At 36.5% G+C, this 20,985-nt stretch overlaps 1 protein-coding gene across 1 annotated transcript; it reads right to left on the minus strand.

The window, feature by feature from the left end:
• Positions 1–19,218: 19,218 nt before the first annotated feature.
• On the minus strand, positions 19,219–20,601 carry LOC122665625 (aspartic proteinase CDR1-like). Its single transcript, XM_043861777.1, has one exon. The coding sequence runs from the start codon at positions 20,599–20,601 to the stop codon at positions 19,219–19,221; it is 1,383 nt and encodes a 460-aa protein (XP_043717712.1).
• Positions 20,602–20,985: the final 384 nt, after the last annotated feature.

Here is a 20,985-nt window from a genome sequence, read left to right on the forward strand (position 1 = left end):
CAGACTGAACACCGAGTCAGACCAGTGAGCCTAGACCAACACTAGGTTATCCAAAATAGTTTTGAATATTAAAATAACACATTTTTTATTTATCATATTAGGATTTGATCCCGCACTCGAGGTGCACAACCAGACACTGGCTAGAACTGAACCAACAACTGAACTAGTAGGATCAGACCAAGGTGAGTGGAATGCCATCGGGTATGTAAATGTAACATAGCTAATATGCTTAAATGAATTATAATATAATAAAATCATGATGTTTACTTATTACATAAACATTGAAATCTGAAACAAAAATATGTTTGACTGCTGGATTCTATAAATGGAGATTGAATGTTGTATGTGATTGTTAGACTAGATGCCATAGTCGGCTTGGAAATGAGACTTGTGGTAGCCTATAGAATGGGATACGATTGACACCACCTGACTCATACAATGCCATATAGACATATTGGGTTAGAGTTTCATCACCTGTGGTGTGCACCCTTACCAACAGGGGTTAAGGTGTTGGATGCATGTGGGAGTGACCATATGAATGAGAAAGAGAAAAGAAACGAAATGTTATTGCACCAAAAAGGGGATTATGGGCTATAAGTCAGAGAAAAGAAAAGAGATAAAAAGGATGGATGCCTCATAGATAAATTACAGAGGGCTGGTTGGGCTGACCTTGGTGAAAGCTATGAGGGCTGACTAGTCCTCTCCGATAACTCAATGGGTGTATCACGAGAAGGGGTTAAAGGCTCGCATAAGGGATACATGTACTGGGGATTGTAGTAGCACTAACTTGCCTTAGTTGTGATGTTAGGTAGCTAATAAATAATTGAATTGCACCTCATGTAGGACTCATATGATTGTGATTGCATATGCATGCATGATGATTCGTTTCATTCAAAGGCTCGGTGGAGCTCAGACTCTGTTATATATGTTTTTCTATTAGATGATCCTACAGGTGGATGTCACTGTGGTGGGGAGACTTATTACCCAAAGGAGAGCCATGGTGGTTGTGATTATATAGGTGTCGACCCCAATGGAGGTTATACCATTGGTGCATGTGTTCTCGATGATTTTTGAAGATGACCCGTGAAGGGTGTTGATGTTGACTTTTTATCTTGGGGACTCTTTTTTTTTTTATTAGTGTTTCTCCCCATTTCTATTTTTGGCTTTCTTCTTTATGGGGCTTGGGCTACCTTGCCCTATATATATTTTCTTTTGTTTAAAAGTTGTATTTGGTAATAATAGGTAGTACTTTTTTCTCTGTGAGAGTGAGTGAGGGAATGATCAGACACAATATTGTACAGATTATCATTTCCTGTACTGCTACGCTTCTCAAATGTTTTAATATAAATACAGTTTTCTGCAGCACTCTGAGTTTTACATGATGTATTATGGTGGATGTGTGTTTGTGAATGGATTAACTGCTTCTAGATCCTTGGGATTTGGCGGATTGCTGACATGCAATTCGGGTCACCTACCTAATCCTCCTAGGGGGTGGTTTGTGGTGTGACAGGTCAACTCTGTCACCTATGAGCAAAGTGGCGGTGATGCATGCTCCTGGTAACAAAATCAAGCGATCTTTTGTCTTTGCCCTTCGACTGTTGGCACGGGCCTCAGCCAAAGAGAGATGAACTATAGACACTGAATTTTGTTACCATCTCCCGACGATGACGACATTTGGACGAATGATTGACAATGTCCCCTGGAATCCATCTCCCAACATCATAAAAACACAGAAAAAAACCCAAAAGCATCTACGTTCATCTTGAAAAGCATATACCGTACGCACTGTTGGATAACCTAGAGGGGGTGAATAGGTTACCTTAGTGAAATTTTTATTCTTTTAAAATTATACTAGAGTTTAAAGACAATGTAATTTAAAGTAAATTAAAATAAGAGTGACACAAACATTTATAGTGATTCGATTCAACCTTAAGTCTATGTCCACTCCTCTCAAGCTTGAGAGGTTTCCACTAATCTTTTTTCTCACAATACAATAGGTGGGAAAAAACGCATTTACAAATATTTTTACCAAGATAAGAGGATCCTACAATCTTTAAATGATAAAAAGATCCCACAATCAGTTAAAGATAAGAGAATCTCTTACAAAACCTAAGTACAATCTAGGAAAATGTAAGCACACCTTACCCATCTAAAGTCAACCTGACTCAAGAGTAAGAAAATAATTAACAAAAAAGATTAAGAGAAAAATATTGCCAAAGCGAAAGTGTTCCAACTTACTTCACGCAATACAATTATAGATATACAATGAATAATATGAAGATGCTTGACCTTTGAGCTTTATACTAGAAGAAGATAAATCTTTGAGTGATGATGTCAAGCTTGAGTGACTAAGCTTTCTTCTTGACTTCAAATTAGAACACTAAATGCTTGAATTGATTTTTTCACCTCACAGTAAAGTATTCTTTTGGATTGTAGTGATGGTCAAAAGGTCTAACACGATTGGTATTTATTGGCATCATTTAATGCTAAAAAACTATGTTCCAAAATTGCTCTAACGGCTATAAAATGACTAGTTTTTAGCTCAATCAGTCGACCGCTTTGTTCTGTCGATCAACCGCTAGATACAGCCATTAGGACCTTTAAGTCCAAATGGTTGATAGCCGATCAATCGATTATGAGATTGACAGGCATTGGGTGACCGTTTGGGGGAATCGATTGAAATCAATTGCTCACCGTTTTCGATGGTCAATTTGGCTCTACAGTCGGTCGACCGGTTGGGATTATTAGGTATTTTATCAGTCTGTCTTTGATAGTCTTTGGTCCAGTCTTTTCCCAATGATATGAAATAACTTAGAGGGGAGTGAATAGGTTATCACTAGTGAAATTTAAACTTTCGATTTATTTTCCAATTATATGTTTAAAATAAAATAGTAAACAAAAAATAATGTGGAAATAGAGACATAAGATTTATAATGGTTCGGCTAAATCAAGCCTACATCCACTCCTCTCAACCTTGAGAGAATTCCACTAGTAACTTCTTTTTAGTATAGTAAGTGGGAAGAACACCTTTACAATCTTTTTTATAGGATAAGAGGATCCTAACTCTTTTTCACAGGATAAGAATATCCTAAACACTAATCTAAGTACAGTCTAGATTAATGCAAAAATACTTTCTTAACCCAAAAGCATACACAATTGAATGATAAAAGATAAGGATTATCTAGGCAAGGAATGTGACAGGTATTCCTTGTAAGTGAAGAATAATGTGCATATGAATGCTCAATGTAATGCCTTCAAAGTGATGGTGCTTGTATAATAAGGTTTGAGAAGGTCTTTGATGTGTTGAAGTTTTCCTTGAATGACTTGTGGGAGATGGCTAAACTTCAACAAAGAGAACTTTTGATTGATGTTTGAATATAGCTCTCAATTGATTTAAAACTCACACAAAAAGGTCTTTATATACTAGTACTTGAGGAGTTTTAAGTGTTGTATATTGAGCTAAGAAGATGCTCTACTTATATTAAAAATCTAGAATGAGTTTGAGTCTCAACGGATATAAACGGCTAGTTTTTAGTCAAATCGATCGACCACTTCTTGTGCTGGTTGACCACTTGAAAGAGCCGTTACAAAAATATAGTCGTTGGAGCCAATTTGCACCAACCGGTTGATTGTCAGTCGACCGTTTGTGGAACCGGTTGGTGTTGGGCGATTGGTTCCCCATCTGGTATCCCACTTCAATTCTGTAGGCAGCGGTCGATCTTTGTAATGATCAACGGATCGACTAGTTCTAAAACCGGTTCATAGAATGGGCCTTGTCTGGATTTTCTTCTTGTAGGCAACTACACATATTAAAGCCTAATAATGCTAAGGTCATTATGGTATATGATTCAGCCTTCTAAGGTCTCTATAATATATGAAGTATGCAATGCAAATTTTATTGAAAACATCATGCCAATACAAAGTGTGTAAGAGATGTGTGTACCTAATAGTTTGAGTCTTCAATCTTGAGCTTCATCTTGACATCTTCAAAGATGTTCTTTAATCTTCAAAAAAACTTGTTTAGATCTTCCTGTTGAAGAACCTTTGCATAACTTCACAGCTTTCTTGATCATCCAAAATTTTCGAGTCCTTTGATTCTGGACTTCTTGGCTTGATGTCTATTTTCAAACCTTTTTACACATGTATTTTCTTATGCCAAGTTGTTTCTTATCTTCAAAACTAACAAGTGGGGAGGGAAATGATTTCCCAACAATCTCCCCCTTTTTTATGATGACAAACTTATGATTTGGCAATATGGCAATGGTATGTAAATTTGAAATTTTCAAGACAAGAATGCATCATTGTTATCATAAGCATTTTGTGTGCACCAATATTGTTATTCAATCAAAAAAGGATAACTCTAAATTAACTCTAAATTGCCAATAAATTTCCAAAAATCATCCATTTTTCTCCCCCTTTTGTCAACAACAAAAAGGTATAGGATGAAAAGAGCAATAAGTTCCCCCTACAGTAAAGATCATTAGCCAAGTATAAGCATACACAAGTAAGCTCCCCGTACAAATATGCATCAAGGAAACGATAAAGCATAATTACCAATATTAAATCATATCAAGTCAACAATATATATGGGTTCAAGGTAGGAGTACAGGAAGAATAAAGAGTGCATAGTCTAAGCTATTACAACCCAAAAATTGCAACGTTTGTAAAACATCACAAATTCAAAATTTTTAAAGACTGAAATTAAAAAGCTAAGCATCAGGAGCATCAGGAAGTTGAAATGCTGGGTGAGGCGAGACAACTGATGAATCATGAAATCAAGCTTCTTGCCCATGGAGTCTAGGCAGTCATCAGTGCTTTTCATGTAGTTCATCATCAACTGGTGATCGGAAGCAAAAGAAGATCCTTCTGGAGGATTGTAGTCCTCATCTTCACTCTCATCATAGTCTTCTTCTTCTGTGCCAAATGCATTGGATTTCCTTCTTCGATTCTCAGGAATAGGAGCAACAGGAGGAACAATGGACAAGTTCATCTTTTTTATGGTGGTAGCATCAGTATCACATGGTTTGTCTTCAGGAATCTCATTTGAGCGGTTAAGTTGTAAATGGTAAAAAGTAGTAGTGAGGGTCCGACCATATGGAAGACTCTCCTTAGAAACTCTTTTGGAAGCAGTCTCCATCACCCTCATCGTGAGATATGGAAGGCTAATTTGGTTTCCAGTAACTAAACACCAAGCAAGGTATGCCTCAAGGGGTTTGACTGCATCCCTATGGCCTCCTTTAGGTAAAAGATTGTAGGAGTTGATGAGACACATCACCCTAGGAATGTCATGGAGTTGGACAGCTTTAAGGTTTTGGGAATTTCCATCATAATTTTACATAATCTAACCATATATCTCAGCCTCATTGATGAATTCATCATAATTTTGCTTGGTCTTGAGGTATTTATACTCACCGTAAGCCCTAATATTCAGAATATCTTCTAAATCTTCCATATTGAAAGAGATGGGAATCCCATTGACGAGAGATTTGATTCTCAAGTCCCCATCATTTCCTTCTACTTCCAAATTGCAATAGAAATACTTTACCAATGCAAGATAACAAATTGTTATGGGTAAAGTGTAGTATCCCATCCAAAAAAAGTGTAATATTCGGAAAGATTACCGGTTTGAAGTTCGCTGGTCCTCACATGCCGTTCTTGAATGACTTTGCGCTCCAAATACTTTCGCCAAAACAGTGAGGCTTCAAGAGAGGAGAAGAGGGATTCATTATATGCCCTAGTCTTCCCTTTGTTGGCTATTGTCTTCCTCTGCTTGCTTGGAGCACCATCCTTAGGAGCCATTGATGGAGAAAAGAAGGGTTTTGAGAGAAGGAGTTGGGATTGAAGTGAAATGGGGCAAGAAGTTAAGGGTTTTGTGTGGTTTTTGGACTAGAAGACTTGCTCAAGGATGATGGAGTGAAAAGACTCGAAATAAGAATGAAGAGAAGTGAAGAAATGACCTCTTGGTTTCCCTTAAAAATAGAGTTTTGTGATCTGGTTGGCTGGCACTATCAAAACGGTCGACCGGTTAGGGTAGAAAAGCTGTATTTCTTGATTTTTAACTAAAAATTGATTTTTGGGCCTAAAAAGCATTTGAAATGGAAACATGCTTTATTCAAAAGGATTACAGATGTTCAACTCACATCGCAGAGTAAAGAAATGCTCTTCAAATAGGGATTTTGTAAAAATATGCGTAACTTGTCTAGCAGTGTCAATATGTTCAAGGATAATTTTGCCCTTTTGAGCAGTGTCACGAAGGAAATGGTGACGAATGTCGATGTGCTTGGCTCTGGAATAAAAAATTGGATTTTTGCTAAGATTTATAGCACTTGTGCTATCACACATGATTTTTTAAGTTTTAAAAGAAATACATAATCAGTGAGAGTTTGGCGCATCCAGAGGATTTGAGCACAACACCTACCAGCTACAATATCTTCAGCTTCAGTAGTGGAGAGCGCAACGCAATTTTATTTCTTACTAAACCAAGAAACAAGACATGATCCAAGAAAGTGACAAGTTCCACTAGTGCTCTTGTGATCAAGATGACAACCAGTAAAATCAATATCAGAAAAAGCGAAGTAATTCAAAATTATTATTCATAGGATACTATAATCCTATATTAACAGTGCCTTTCAAATATTTGAATATTCTTTTAACTGCACTAGAATGAAATTGCATAGGGCTAGCTTGGAATCTAGCATAAGCATAAACACTAAATATAATGTCAGGTCTACTTATCATTAAGTAAACCAAACTACCAATCATACCTCGATATCGAGTGGGATCAAAAGGAGTTCCATTTTCATCTTTTGATAAACTTAGTGAGGTACTCATATGAGTGCTAGATGCTTTTTGAGCATTTATATCAAATTTTTTCAATAATTCTTTAATATATTTAGATTGAATTATAAAAATTCTATTTTTAGTTTGTTTAATTTGAAGTCCTAAAAAGAAATTCAATTCTTCCATTAAACTCATTTCAAATTCATTTTTCATCGAATCACTAAATTCAATGCATAGAGACTCATCAGTAGCACAAAAAATGATATCATCAACATATATTTGAACAATGATCAAATGTGAACCTTTATGCTTGACAAATAAGGTTGTATCTACTTTACCAATAATATAATCATGTTCAATAAGAGATTTTCTTAGTCTATCATACCAAGCTCTTGGTGCTTGTTTAAGTCCATACAAAGCCTTTTTGAGTTTAAAAACATGATTAGACAAAGTAGAGTTTTCACATCCAAGTGGTTGAAAAACAAAAATTTCTTCAGTTATAAAATCATTCAAGAATGCGTTTTTTACATCCATTTGATAAAGTTTGAAGTTTTTATGACAAGCAAAGACTAGCAATATTCTTATAGCTTCTAATCTAGCAACAGGAGCATAAGTTTCATCAAAATTAATTCATTCTTGCTGATTATAGCCTTGAGCAATTAGTCTTGTCCTGTTTCTAACAACAATTTTATTTTTCGTTAATTTATTTTTAAAAACCGACCTTGTTCCAATGATGGATTTATTCTTTTGATACAAGTTCCCAAACTTCATTTTTTACGAATTGATGTAATTCTTCTTGCATAGCCAAAATACAATCATTATCCAACAAGGTACCTTTATGTTTTTAGGTTCAATCATAGACAAGAAAGCAGCATAATCACAAATATTTTAAATTTTAGATCGAGTTTGAATACCTTTTTCAATATTCCTAATTATTTGTTCTAAAGGATGATGCCTTATAGGTCTTATGTCTTTAGGAAGTCCAGTTGACTCTTCTAAAGGAGTTTCTTTGGTCGGATCATCTAGAGAGGTGGTCTTAACTCTCTTTTTTATCTCAGATATTACATCCTCATCATCATCAACCAATGGTTTATATCTGTCTTTGGGAAGTGAAACATCAAATTTGACATTCATAGATTTTTTCATAGCTAAGGACTTTTTATTGAATACTCTATAGGCTCTACTGTTGCCAAAGTATCCAAGAAAGATACCTTCATCAGGTTTTTCTTCAAATTTTTCTTTGGAATCTTTTGTATCCAGGATAAAATATTTACATTCAAAAATCTGAAAATAGTCAACCTTAGGTTTCTTTTCAAAATACAATTCATATGGAGTTTTAAACAAAATTCTTCGAATTAAAACACGATCCAAAACATAGCAAGCAATGTTTATAGTTTTAGCCCAAAAATATTTTGGTAAAGAATATTCACTAAGCATGGTCTGTGCAGTCTCTTGAAGAGATCTATTTTTTCTTTCAATAACCCCATTAGATTGAGGGGTTCGAGGAGTTGAGAAGTTGTGTGTGATACATTCATCATCACAAAATTTTTTAAATTGGTTTGAGTTGTCAAACTCACCACCATGATCACTTCTTATAGTAGTGATCAAATAGCCTTTTTGGTTTTGGATTTTCTTGTATAGTGTTGCGAACTCATTAAAAGAATCATTTTTGTGTCTAAGAAATAAAGTCCAAGTATATCTAGAATAGTCATCAACAATTACAAATGTATATACTTTGCCACTCAAGCTTGGAGTAGGTATAGGACTAAACAAGTCTAAATGAAATAATTCAAGAGGTCTTCTTATAGATACAATATTCTTAGATTTATGAGAAACTCTTGCTTGTTTCCCTTTTTGACATGCATCACAAAAATAGTTTTTGTCAAATTTCAAGCTAGGCAAGTTTCAAACAAGATCTTTAGATATAATGAAAGTTTCAAACAAGATCTTTAGATGTAATGGATTCAATCAATTTGATAGTTACATGGCCAAGCTTTTTATGCCAAATATTTGATTCTTCATATAAAATCAAGCATGTATTACTAGAACTAGCTTCATCAATAATACAAGTATATATGTTGTTATTTTTAGTTCCTTTCAATATGAATTCATCATTAGTATCCATAACTAAACATTGTGAAACATTAAAGTTTACTTTAAAACCAGCAGTGCAAAGTTGACTTACACTTAGTAGGTTATAAGCAAGTTTGTTTACCAAATAAACATTTGAAATGATAGTACCTCCAATATTTATGTTTTCAATGCCAACAATTTTTTGTTTTTCATTATCTCCAAATGTTACCCATCCACCATCATATTTTCTTAGTTTTGTAAAAGGCTTTTCATTAAATGTGATATGCTTGGAGCATCCACTATCAATGTACCATTCAATTTGTTCTTTGTTCTTCAACCATACCTACAAAACAAGATTTAAACATACATTGGCCCCCACATTCTTATGGGTCCATTATGGTTAGGATCAAGGGTTCCTTTAGGCACCGATACTCTTTTAGTAGAGTAGTTTTTGGAGTAGAGGTTTCTCGGGGATTGACCATAGCTACTTGAAGGTGATTTGGATTGTGTCATAAATTTGTGGGTTTTTTGTTTTTGATATCTAGGATCATAAATATTCAAAGGAGAGAGTGTCCTTTTTTGTGATCTTTGACTATCAAAGGAGTTTTAAGATCTCCTTCTCCTCTGAGGAGCATAAGAATCATAATGTCTTGGATAGTAAGGCTTGTATAATCTATGGCTTGGGTGAGGTCTATAGTTTCTTTCCATCAAGTATGGAGTTTGTGGTCTACAGTATTGCCTTTATGATTTTTTAGGATCAAATTCCCTTTGGGATCTATACCTTTTGTGACAGGTATATTGCAAGGCATAATTCTTTGATTTTTCATGATTTTGATTTCTTCTTTGGTTTCTAGAAGAAGGTATTTGAGAATTTGAAGTTTGACCTTGGTTTGCCCTTGCTTCTTCTAGATATACCACATTGTTCTTTTCTTTGGCTTATTGTGGGATTCTCCCATCATAGTCTAGACCTTCTTTATCATGAAGGATCTTTTGTGGTGCATCAAGAACAACATTTGAGGATTTTTGTCTTTTGGTAAAGGTGAGCAAAGCTGACTTCAAATTTTCCTTTTCTTCTTCAAACTTAGAAATATAATCATGTAGATCATCTACTTTATTATGAAGATTAATAATTTTTTTTTTCAATGTAGAGTTAGAAGCCTCAAGCTTTTGGCTTGCTTCATAGAGAGCTTCAAAGCCTCTTTCTATGTCATTCTCATCTATTTCCTCAATGTCAATATCATCAATTGAACCACTATTTTTAGAGTTTGAACTAAAAAAGTTAGAATTTACCTCTAACTCATCTTCTTTTTCATGAGCCATTAGAGCTAGGTTTGTGGTTTCTTCTTTAGATTAATCTTCTTCTTGTTCTTCATTCGAATCCCATGATATTTCAGTGATATAGGCTTTCTTCTTATCTTGACCCTTTGGACATTCAGTTTTGAAGTAACCAGGGTTTCTACATTCATAGCAAACTATATCTTTCTTGTTAGAAAAAGAGGGTTTATCCTTAGAGACGTATTTGCCTTTGTTCTCTTTTGATGTCTGTCCCTTGTTGAAGAACTTTCTTCTTTTCCTTTTGAGAAATCTTTGAAAGTTCTTGGTGATTAGGGACATCTCTTTTTTTCTGATATACTTAGGTTTTCATCTTCATCCCTCTCATCATCAGAAAAATTTACAGTTTTAAGTGCGATGATTTTTCTTTTTTTCTCTTTTGTCTCTGTCTACTTATCACCTTCATTTAACTCTATTTCATGAGTTAGAAGAGATCCCATAAGCTCATCCATGCTGACCAAATTGAGATTCTTTGATTCTTTTATAGCCATTACTTTGGGTTTCAATTTGGGGAGAAGTGACTTGAGAATCTTTCACACATTTTCAGACTTGGTGTAAGTGTTTCCTAAGCCCTTCAACTTGTTTATGATGTTAGTAAATCTTAAAAATATATTAGCAATAGTTTTATTTTTTAATATCTTAAATAGTTCATATTCAATCACAAGTTTATCAATCTTTGATTCTTTTACTAGTGTTGTTCCTTCATAGGAAACAACAGTGTATCTCAAATCTCTTTGGTAGATTCACATATAGCTATTTTATCAAATTTAAATTCACTCAATGCATATTGCAAAAAAATAATAGCTTTAAAGTTGTGTTAAACTCTCTCTCTCTCTCAGTAGGAGATAGTTCATCTATGGCCTTGGGCACATTTTCATCACTAACTTCCTTGGTGAAAATATATGTTCCATTTTCAATAACATGCTAAACGTCTAAGTTGTTTGCACATGTAAAGTTCTTAAATCTAATCCTCCAATATGCAAAGTTATCACCATTAAATAGTGGAGGCCTTGAGACATTTAGTCCCTCAAGTACATTATGGTGTGATGTCATGGATCTTTAGTCTTTGTATATTGATCTTTCATTCTGATACCAATTGTAAAATAACCAAGAGGGGGGTGAATAGGTTATCACTGGTGAAATTTAAATTTTTTTCGATTTGTCTTCCAATTATATGTTTAAAACAAAACAGTAAACAAAAAATAATGCAAAAATAGGGAGATTTAAGATTTATAGTGGTTCGGCTAAACTAAGCCTACATCCACTCCTCTCAACCTTGAGAGAATTCCACTAGTAACTTCCTTTCAATACAGTAGGTGGAAAGAATATCTTTTCAATCTTTTTCACAGAATAAGAGAATTCTAACTCTTTTTCTTAGGATAAGAGGATCCTAAACACTAATCTACGTACAGTCTAAATTAATGCAAAACACTTTCTTAACTCAAAAGCATAAACAGTTGAAAGATAAAAGGTAAGAATTACCTAGGCAAGGAATGTGATATGTATTCCTTACAAGTGAAGAATGATGTGTATATGAATGCTCAATATAACGCCTTCAAAGTGATGGTGCTTGTATAATAAGGTTTGAGAAGGTCTTTGATGTGTTGAAGTTTTCTTTGAATGACTTGTGGGAGATGGTTTGACTTCAACAAAGAGAGCTTTTGATTGATGCTTGAACATAACTCTTAATTGATTCGAAACTCACACAAAAAGGTCTTTAAATGCTAGTACTTGAGGGGTTTCAAGTATTGTGTAGTGAGCTAAGAAGATGCTTTATTTATACTAAAAATCTGGAGTGAGTTTGAGTCTCAACGGATCTAAACAGCTAGTTTTTAGTCAAATCGATTGACCACTTCTTGTGCCAGTCGACCACTTGAAAGAGTTGTAACAAAAATGTAGACATTGGAGCCAATTTGCACCAATCAGTCAATTGCCGGTCGACCGTTTGTGGAGCCGATTGGTGTTGGGCGACCGGTTCCCCAACTGGTATGTTCCAGTTCAATTCTATAGACAGCGGTCGATCTTTGTAAGGATCAACTGGTCGATCGATTCTAAAATCGGTTCATAGAATGGGCATTTTTTTGGATTTTCTTCTTATAGGCAACTACACATATTAAAGCCTAATAATGCTAAGGTTATGGTATATGATTCAGCCTCCTAAGATCTCTAAAATATATGATGTATGCAATGCAAATTTTATTAAAAATATCATGCAATATAAGGTGTGTAAGAGATGTGTGTGTCTAATGGTTTGAGTCTTCAGTCTTGAGGTTCATCTTGACATCTTCAAAGATGGTTTTCAATCTTCAAAAGATCTTGTTTAGATCTTCCTATTGAAGAAGCTTTGCATGACTTCACAACTTTCTTGATCATCCAAAATCTTCAAGTCCTTTGGTTCTGGACTTCTTGGCTTCTTGGCTTGATGTCTATTTTTAGTCCTGTTTAGACATATGTATTTTCTTGTGCCAAGTTGTTTGTTATCTTCAAAACCAACAAGTGGGGAGGGAAATGATTTCCCAACAAATGAATGCTAAGGACTTCTAGGTTCTTTAAGTACCTTCCTAGAGTCTCAGAATGATGCAAATGCAATTTCATTTATATGTATGCAATTACAATTACAATTATGCAAGTGTGTATGTATATGTGCATACGAGCATCTTCAACTTGATTTCTTCTTTAAGATATGTTCTTCAATCTTCAAATGGACTTTTCTTCAAGAGCTATTTATCTTAGAAATTCTTTACAAGCTTGATCTCTGTCTTGAGTTTCCTTGTGAATTAAGCCTTGACTCGTTCTTCTTTATCATTACAATAAACCCGTTGACATAATACAACACAGTGGCTTATGCCAACTCGTTTGTTATCATCAAAAAATTTATAAAGGAAGTGAAGAATTTTCCCAACACACACGACAGCACCACAATGGACGCTGTCCTGCCATGTAGCTCTGCGGATAAGGTGTAGCCCCATAGTCTGTGCAGCCCCGCAAGGTAGTGCCATGCGTTGTACAGCCTCGCAAGGCAGTGCCACATGTGTCATGCAGCCCTGCCCTATGACCCCAAGGCCTGCATGGCCCTGCAATGCGGTGCCACACGCACTATACGGCCCTACTGTGCAGTGCCATGCACACTGAATGGCCTTGTCGTGCGGCACCAAACACACTGCGTGGCCCTGTAATGTGGCACCGTGCATGTTGTGCGGCACTACAAGCGCTATACAACCCCATCAAGCAGTCCCGTGAGTGCCCAACCATTTTTTCCATCTTTCGCAACCCCATAATGCGGCCCCCGTACTTCACCACGGCGTCGCCGAACCCAACTGTTGCCTATAAATAGCCCCTTCCTCTCCTCATTTGCACATTCCAAATTTGTGGGAGAGCGGGCACCCTAGAGCTCGAATGTTTTGATTTTTCCTAGTTTCCTTGTTCCCAGGCCCTTCCCCAACCCGATTTCGATCCTTCGAGCCGTGTCCCCTTATCCAAAGTCTGGGTTATCCAAACCCGACTTCTTCGACATTTTTTGCATATGTCCTAGAAATCTTTCATGGCGTAGCCAGTCTGGCTGAGAATCGAGTCTTCAGTTCCCTAAACCTTGCAACACCGTTATTCTGTCCAAAACCTAAAGATTACTCATAAGCTGATACTCTGTCTGACAAAGGATAAAGTCAGTCATTTGTCTCCACCTGAGCCGGGGGACGCTTTTCACATTGTATTTTTCATAATCGTATTGGTTTAGCGTACAGATATACATTCCTATCATTAACCTTTAATTTTTGCATAATGTAGTCTTTCAACCATTCTTGTGTTGTGCACATAGTAGTTAGTGTAACATAGTTTAATTTATTTAAGTAGTTTGTGCATAATTATTTAGCCAAAAATGTGGGTATAAGACATTCATATAGGGAGAGTATTAAAAAACAAGCATCTAGTAGAAAGACCGTTTTACCCGGACGAGGTGGGTACCTAACACCTTCCCACTCTCGTAACCTGACCACTTAGCCCGAATCTCAGACCAAACCAAACGAAGTCATGTAGCCCTTCATAGGGCTACACCAATGGGTTCTAGGCCCTAATCCTAGGTGACAACTCCATTTTACATGATTGCATGATCCCCATCCCCTTGATAATCATAACCTTGAGAAGACGCATTCTTTCTCCCTCCAAACGAGGAGCAGCAAACCTAACCCATCTAAATGCATCATGCGTGTGCCGCAGGAATGGATCCTCACACTGGACGGCAACTCCAGATGGCTGATTACCTGATCTGTCGCCCCCAAGCTACAGATACAGCAGTAACTGCCAAGGTATGGGGTGGCAGCTCGGGCGGCAGTTGGCTTGATTTGCCGCCTCTAGGCGGCAGATGCAGCAGCACGCACCCAAATGAGGTGGCATGGGGCGCCATCTCACCTGTGCAAGGTGGTTGACTGCCCCTTTGTGGGAAAGAGCTTAAAAGTTCCTCTAGGGCTCTTTTTGGGCAACCCAAATTGATTTTTGAGTGGATTATACTTGTTTTTTGGTGAGAGGCACTAAGTTAGGTGTCAACCTCCTATTGGTTGGAGACTTAGTCCTAAGAGAATCTTTTCTCTAAGGAGAGAGAAAGAGAGATTATCTTCATGGAATAAAATCCCAGCAAAGGAATTTAAGTAAGATTAAAATACCAAATCTGAGTTTTAATTTAAAAACTTAAAAACAAAGATTCCATTTGAAATATTTTGATTGGAGGAGAGAAAATCAGATTTAGACTACGATTTTTGGAAAGGAATCATAGGGGGTTTGAATTACTCCTAAAAGGATTTTAAAAATTGAAAAGGGACAAAAGCTCCCACATTTCTGAAAATTTCAAATTTCAGTCATAGTGTGGGGGCTTGAAGTTCAGTTGACCTCAAGATTGTGACTTCGAGGTTTTTCATTATGAGAGTGGAGTTTGGTCGGGGATATTGGTGGAACTATACCTAAGGCTAGAGTATGAGTCTCTAATCTAAGAAATTTAAGTTTTGATTCTAGTAAGTAATGGAACATTATTATGAAGTGTAGGTGTTTTCTTTGTGGAAGAGCCAAACATATAGGAGAAGTACACGTTGATTGATTCGGACGGTGAGTGGAATTACACAACTTATATATTTATTTTCATAATAAAAACTCTCCTTCTGATCTTCTACAATTTATCTTCACAATTCATGTTTTTAAACGTGTATGTGTGAATTACAAAACTAAGCATGTAATTGCATTTAAAATCTGGAAAATTGCTTTCTTCAAGCATGTGGACATTAGGACTGGTCGATCTGCTATCGACCGCTCAAGCTTGAAAGCTTGTTTTGCTGTATTTTTTTAGTGGGAGTTTTGCCCAATGCTCCAATTTATGATATCTAAGAATTGTATATGTGCATCCATATTTTTCTTTGCGACCAGTATAATGGTGCAAACGTATTTAATTTCATGACCTGTATAACGGTGTAGGCATTTTCTTTTGCGATCTGTATAACGGTGCAGGCATATTTAATTTCACGACCTGTATAACAAAGCAACCATATTTTTGGTGATCTGTATAACGGTGCAAGCATCTTTTATTTTTTTTGTGACCTATATAACGGTGTAGGTACTTTCATTTTGTGACCCATATAATGGTGCAGGCATACCTTCCTTTAGTATGCATAATGTTTATGTTTATTTCTGTTATTGATGTAATTAGACAAAATTATTCTCTCTTTTGTTTTATAAAACTTGAGTGGACTTTCTGTGGTTTTGCTCATTGATATTTAGTGGTATGATATCTTATATTTAAAGAATGAGATGAATGAAACCTGAAAAAGACACCATTATTGCTAGCAAATTTTTTTAAATAAAGTAAAGACGAAGGAGGGAACATGGAGAACAATAGATAAATGGAAAGAAGTAGAAGACGAGGAGGATGATAGAGAAGTAGAAACAATTTGAGAGATAGGGCAACCTTTACCATTGCCAATGTGAAGTTGATCTAGACCGATGTAGTTGTCAACAGAGGAGAGGGATTGGAATTTGGGGTAATGTAATGTGTAACACCTGTATTTGGGTACTAGGTCAGGGTAGAGGAGGGGGTAGTGTGGACTTTAAGAGAGGGGCTTGGCATGGTGATTAGACAGTGGAGGAGGGGTAGGTAAGATGGGTAGTTGTAGTTAAGGTTTGATGATGAATGGGTTGGCGTTAATAGTAGGTGTAGGTAGTGTGGTTTGTACAATTACAGATGGAATGCCATAATCGAACACCCTGGTTGGGGAACTAATCCCCATAACCATGCCCCCCACAGCCTCTGCTCATCTTGCTACCAGATGGGGAAGACTAGGAGTCATGGGAATTGGAGGGAGAGTCACTATGGGTAGTATTGGCGGTGGGAGTACCCGTTGGGGCAGGCGTCTCAGATAATGTCAGCTTACTGATGAAGGAAGAGCATAGTAACTCATGACACAGAAATAGTCAATGAAATTTAGAATAAAGGATAGCTTTTAGGCAAGTAAGGAGAGTAGGCACAATATCCTTGAAGTTAGTACGAAGAGCACAAAGACTTGAATGTTGAAATCCTCAGGTTGCAATGGTTTCCCAGTGGTTAGAAATTTGTCAGTGATAGAATTGGTATACTATAAGAACTGGGAAACTAGTCCGTCCAGTTTGTGAACCAGATCTTGAAGGCCGAGATACAGAGAACAAATTATGATAGTAGAGACGCAGCCAAATATTGTTGTGAAGGCATCCCGGATTTCGTGACTAGTAGTTTTTCCAATAATAAGAGGAAGAACCTCTTAAGAGAGAGAACAATAAGGAGACTCATGAGAGTTGCATCTTATTCTTCCAATAGGGTAGCAATAGAGGTTTTAGATGGGTATGACAGAGATGCATTGAAAAATTGTTAGACCTTGAGAAAGAGAACATGTTAGTTCTTCTAGAAGAGAAAATTCTTGGGAGTCAGTCTAAGAGAGAGAAAATGGTAAGCAGAGGTTAGAAAGGGGGAAAGAAAAGTGGTGATGGGGGAGATGATGGTGGGTGATGATGTAACAGGGGAAATTCGGTAGACTTGAAGGCGGGGAAGAAATGAGATTGACTAGAGAAAGTGGGGTGGAAGATGGTTGACTAGAGTTGAGCAGCTTGAGCCTTTGGTGGCTCTGATATTATGTTAGAGCTAAATATTCTGATCTATATTTCACTCCCTTCACAATAGTTATATATACTGTGAGATAAGTTAGAGGGGGGTGAATAGGTTATCACTAGTGAAATATTAGTCATTTTAAAATTTTCTTTGATTAAAATAAGATAGATAAAAATAAATACTCAAAGAGAATATCACACAAGATTTATAGTGGTTCGGCTAACCCAGCCTACATCCACTCCTCTCAATCTTGAGAGAATTTCACTAGCTTCTTCCTTTCAGTACAATAAGTGAAAAAAACACCTTTATAATATTTTTCACATGATAAAAGGATCCTAACTCTTTTTCGTAAGATAAGAGGATCTCGCGTATTAATCTAAGTACAGTCTATATTAACACACTAATGCTTTCTTAATTCAAAAGCATAAACAATGAATACAAGTAAGAAAAAGTAAGAATTACCTAGACAAGGAGTGTAGCATGTACTCCTTGTAAGTGATGAATGATATACAATTATGCTCAATGCTTTGACGTTCTTTAGAACTTCTCTTTAGAACGAATTCTTGTAAGGTCTTGAGTATTGAAGTCATACTAGAATGAGCTTGATGGAGATAACTTGACTTCAATCAATAGGACTTTAGAATGACTTTTCACCTCTTACAAAACCAGTATTTTGGAGTGTATTGAATGTGTGAAAGGCTCTGACTAGTCCTCTATTTATAGGATCATTTAATGCATTAAAAACATATGCAAAATGAGCTCTAATAGATCTATTTTTTGTCCTTCCAGTCGACCGGATCATAGCCGTTAAAAAAATATAGTCGTTGGAAACTATCCATTGAAAGACAAAAAGACATACGATCGACCAAACCATCGTCCCACTTGATCCGGTCGACCGGACCAAGTTACAGGTACGTTCTCATGATGTTATTGCCAACATCCGAATGGAATAGGTTCTGAGATCCGGTTGACCGGATCATAGTCCCGTTCCCCTATTATACTTATTTTCGACAATTCAGACTGTGGGGTTTTGCTCCAACCATTTTCCAACATTTTCTAAGGTCATGTGGGTTAAAGTACAACCTCCTAAGGTTTCTATATGATGCAAATGCAAATACAAGTATGCAAGTGTGTGTGTAAATGTAAGTGTGCACACGAGCATCTTTATGAGGGTCTTCATCTTGAATTCTTCAAGTGATGTTCTTCAATCTTCAATCTCCATTCTTCAATTATTCTTTGGTGAGAATTATGAGGAATCTTCAAAGCCTTGATCTTTCAAGCTTTATCTTGAACATCCTTGAGCTTTATGTCTTTCAAGTTTTTGTCTTGATCTTATTGGTTCCATCAACAAAGCTATTGACATGTTTATACACAATGGCTTGTACCAACATGTTTGTTATCATCAAAACAATCATGAAGGTAGGGAAAGTTTTACCAACATATACAAAGAGAGCCCTAGTTGAAATTGTCTAGAAAATAATGTTTATAAGGTGAGTTTGTGAAATATTCTGATCTGTATTTCACTCACTTCACAAAAGTTATATGTATAAGGAGAGCCCTAGTTGAAATTGTCTAGGAAATAAGGTTTACAAGGTGAGAGCCCTAGTTGAACTCAATGTTTGGTCATGGCAAATCAATATTTGGTCAATACCTTGAAAATGGTTCCCAAAGGACCAACTATTGTTTTAAAATGAAAAGAAGCTCTAATGCTGCTTAAAATTTGCTAAATTTGATGTTTGGTTATTAAATTTTTAGCTAGAGAAATTGGGTATGAGACTAAAGGGTCATTTAATGGAATTATTTATTTTGATTGTTGAGTACAAACTACTTCAGAGAAGACATAAATATTTCATTCTGCAGCTCCTTATCTTTAAGATGAAGAGGCATCCACCCTACTCCCAATATCAACTGCAAAAACCTTAAGCAGGGGATCCACAATCCTGAGGAGCAAAGCGAAGAGCACCAATTTCTCCTCGACTTCCATCTCCCAACTCAAAATCATAGGAGAACTTATGCTGCGTTTGCTGAAAAGCTCCAATCATTGTAACGGGGCTTGATTTAAGTACAACACAAATATAATTTCTCCCTGCCAAAAATATACCGGTGGGTTGCACAACAAGGTCAGCTCCTCTGAAATGGAATGTCATAGTTGGATACCTATCAAAACCAGACGGATTAGGGAAACAAAGATCTAACCATGGCAAATCTCTTGGTCTACTTCCACTATCGTATGGTTGAATATGAAACTGTGCGAAGTACTGAACAAAGCCAATTCTCACACGAGCATAAATATTAGGAAGAAGAAAAGTCATCGGACATCCTGAATCTATGGCAGAACCCCCAGAGAACGATCCTTGTAGTCTAAGACGAATGTTTTGGATACTAATATCCTGCAAGTCCACATAATATAGTCCTTCAATTGATCCTCTAAGCAATGGTGTTGATAGCACTTGTGGTCCTACCATCATTGCACCTCCAATATATAACTGAGAATTGGTGTGTTCAGAGTTTGATAGGCAATAAGAAAAGCGTTTTTTGCCTACTTGGTTTAGGAAGGAAAGAGTTCTAGTGCCTCTAAACCCTAAGCCCAAAATCCCACCAATTTTATTCGATTGTCGAAATTCATAGTGGTAGCTTTTAAAGCCACAACCCAAGAATAAATCGTTGTAAGATTCTGTACCTCCAAAATCAGAAGGGAAGGTTAAGGTCTCTCTTACAATGGCTCCTGCTGTTGAGGCCGAAGGGTCCTCCCCATATCTTATTCTGAATCCACAAAATGATTTAAAGCAATCCTGGTTTGGAGTTGGACAGGTTGGGTCACCACAAGGAATAGACTTGTAACTCTGAGATCTTCTGTATGGGAAATTAAGTTGTTGTAGGGGAAAGCAAGGATCGCAATCTTCACATTGAACCCATGTTATTTGACTTCCAGTGTCAATCATCAACAAATAAGGCATCCCTTTTTGGCCAAAAAAAGATGGAAATGAACCTATTCCCACCTGGGCTACAAAGTAAAAACCAGTGTATTGCACTGTTGCCACTATGTTATCAACCTCACTGCTATCATTCCAGTTTCGTTCTCTCATCGTCGAGAATAGATGATGCATACGAGCGTATGTGCCCTGAATAAGTATATTAATCTTCTCCATATCTGTTATGTTTCCTGGGTAGAAAGGTGAATGGGGCGAGAATGGGTGAATAAGACTTAGAGTGATGGGCTTGGGACCTTCAACAACTGCATGTAGTAGCAAAGCACTTGAGAGTAAAGAAATTAGAGATAACAAAGTCTCCATGAAAGCCATTGAAGCTATTCGATGATAAGGAATGGAATGTCACCACAATGGCTGAGGACCTAAGATTTATAATTGAGAATTGCTACTAAAGCTGAGGTTAAAGGGGTACCCACATATCCTTAATTAAATGGGAAATTGAAAAAGTAAATGTATTCTTACCAAAAAAAAGGGGCAAGTGAATGTATAACTGAAGAATGTGACAGCAAACGTCATAAGTGGATGCAAAAAATGGAAAGTCTTTAATGTGAACAATAAACCTAGTCAGTCTAAGAAATGTTTTTATAATGTAGATGCAACTGCCAGAATGTGTATCAAAGAAAAAGTGAAAAAATTTATTATGGTCAAAAGTCTCTGTAGAGGAGTGTACCGCCTATGCCCAGACACTAAGGGGGA

This window comes from Telopea speciosissima, chromosome 6 (assembly GCF_018873765.1).
Source record: "Telopea speciosissima isolate NSW1024214 ecotype Mountain lineage chromosome 6, Tspe_v1, whole genome shotgun sequence".
Taxonomy (NCBI): Eukaryota; Viridiplantae; Streptophyta; class Magnoliopsida; order Proteales; family Proteaceae; genus Telopea; species Telopea speciosissima.

What these genes read in the sequence shown, in the direction of transcription:
- LOC122665625 (XM_043861777.1), bottom strand. Translation starts at nt 20,601, where the DNA reads ATGGCTTTCATGGAGACTTTGTTATCTCTAATTTCTTTACTCTCAAGT.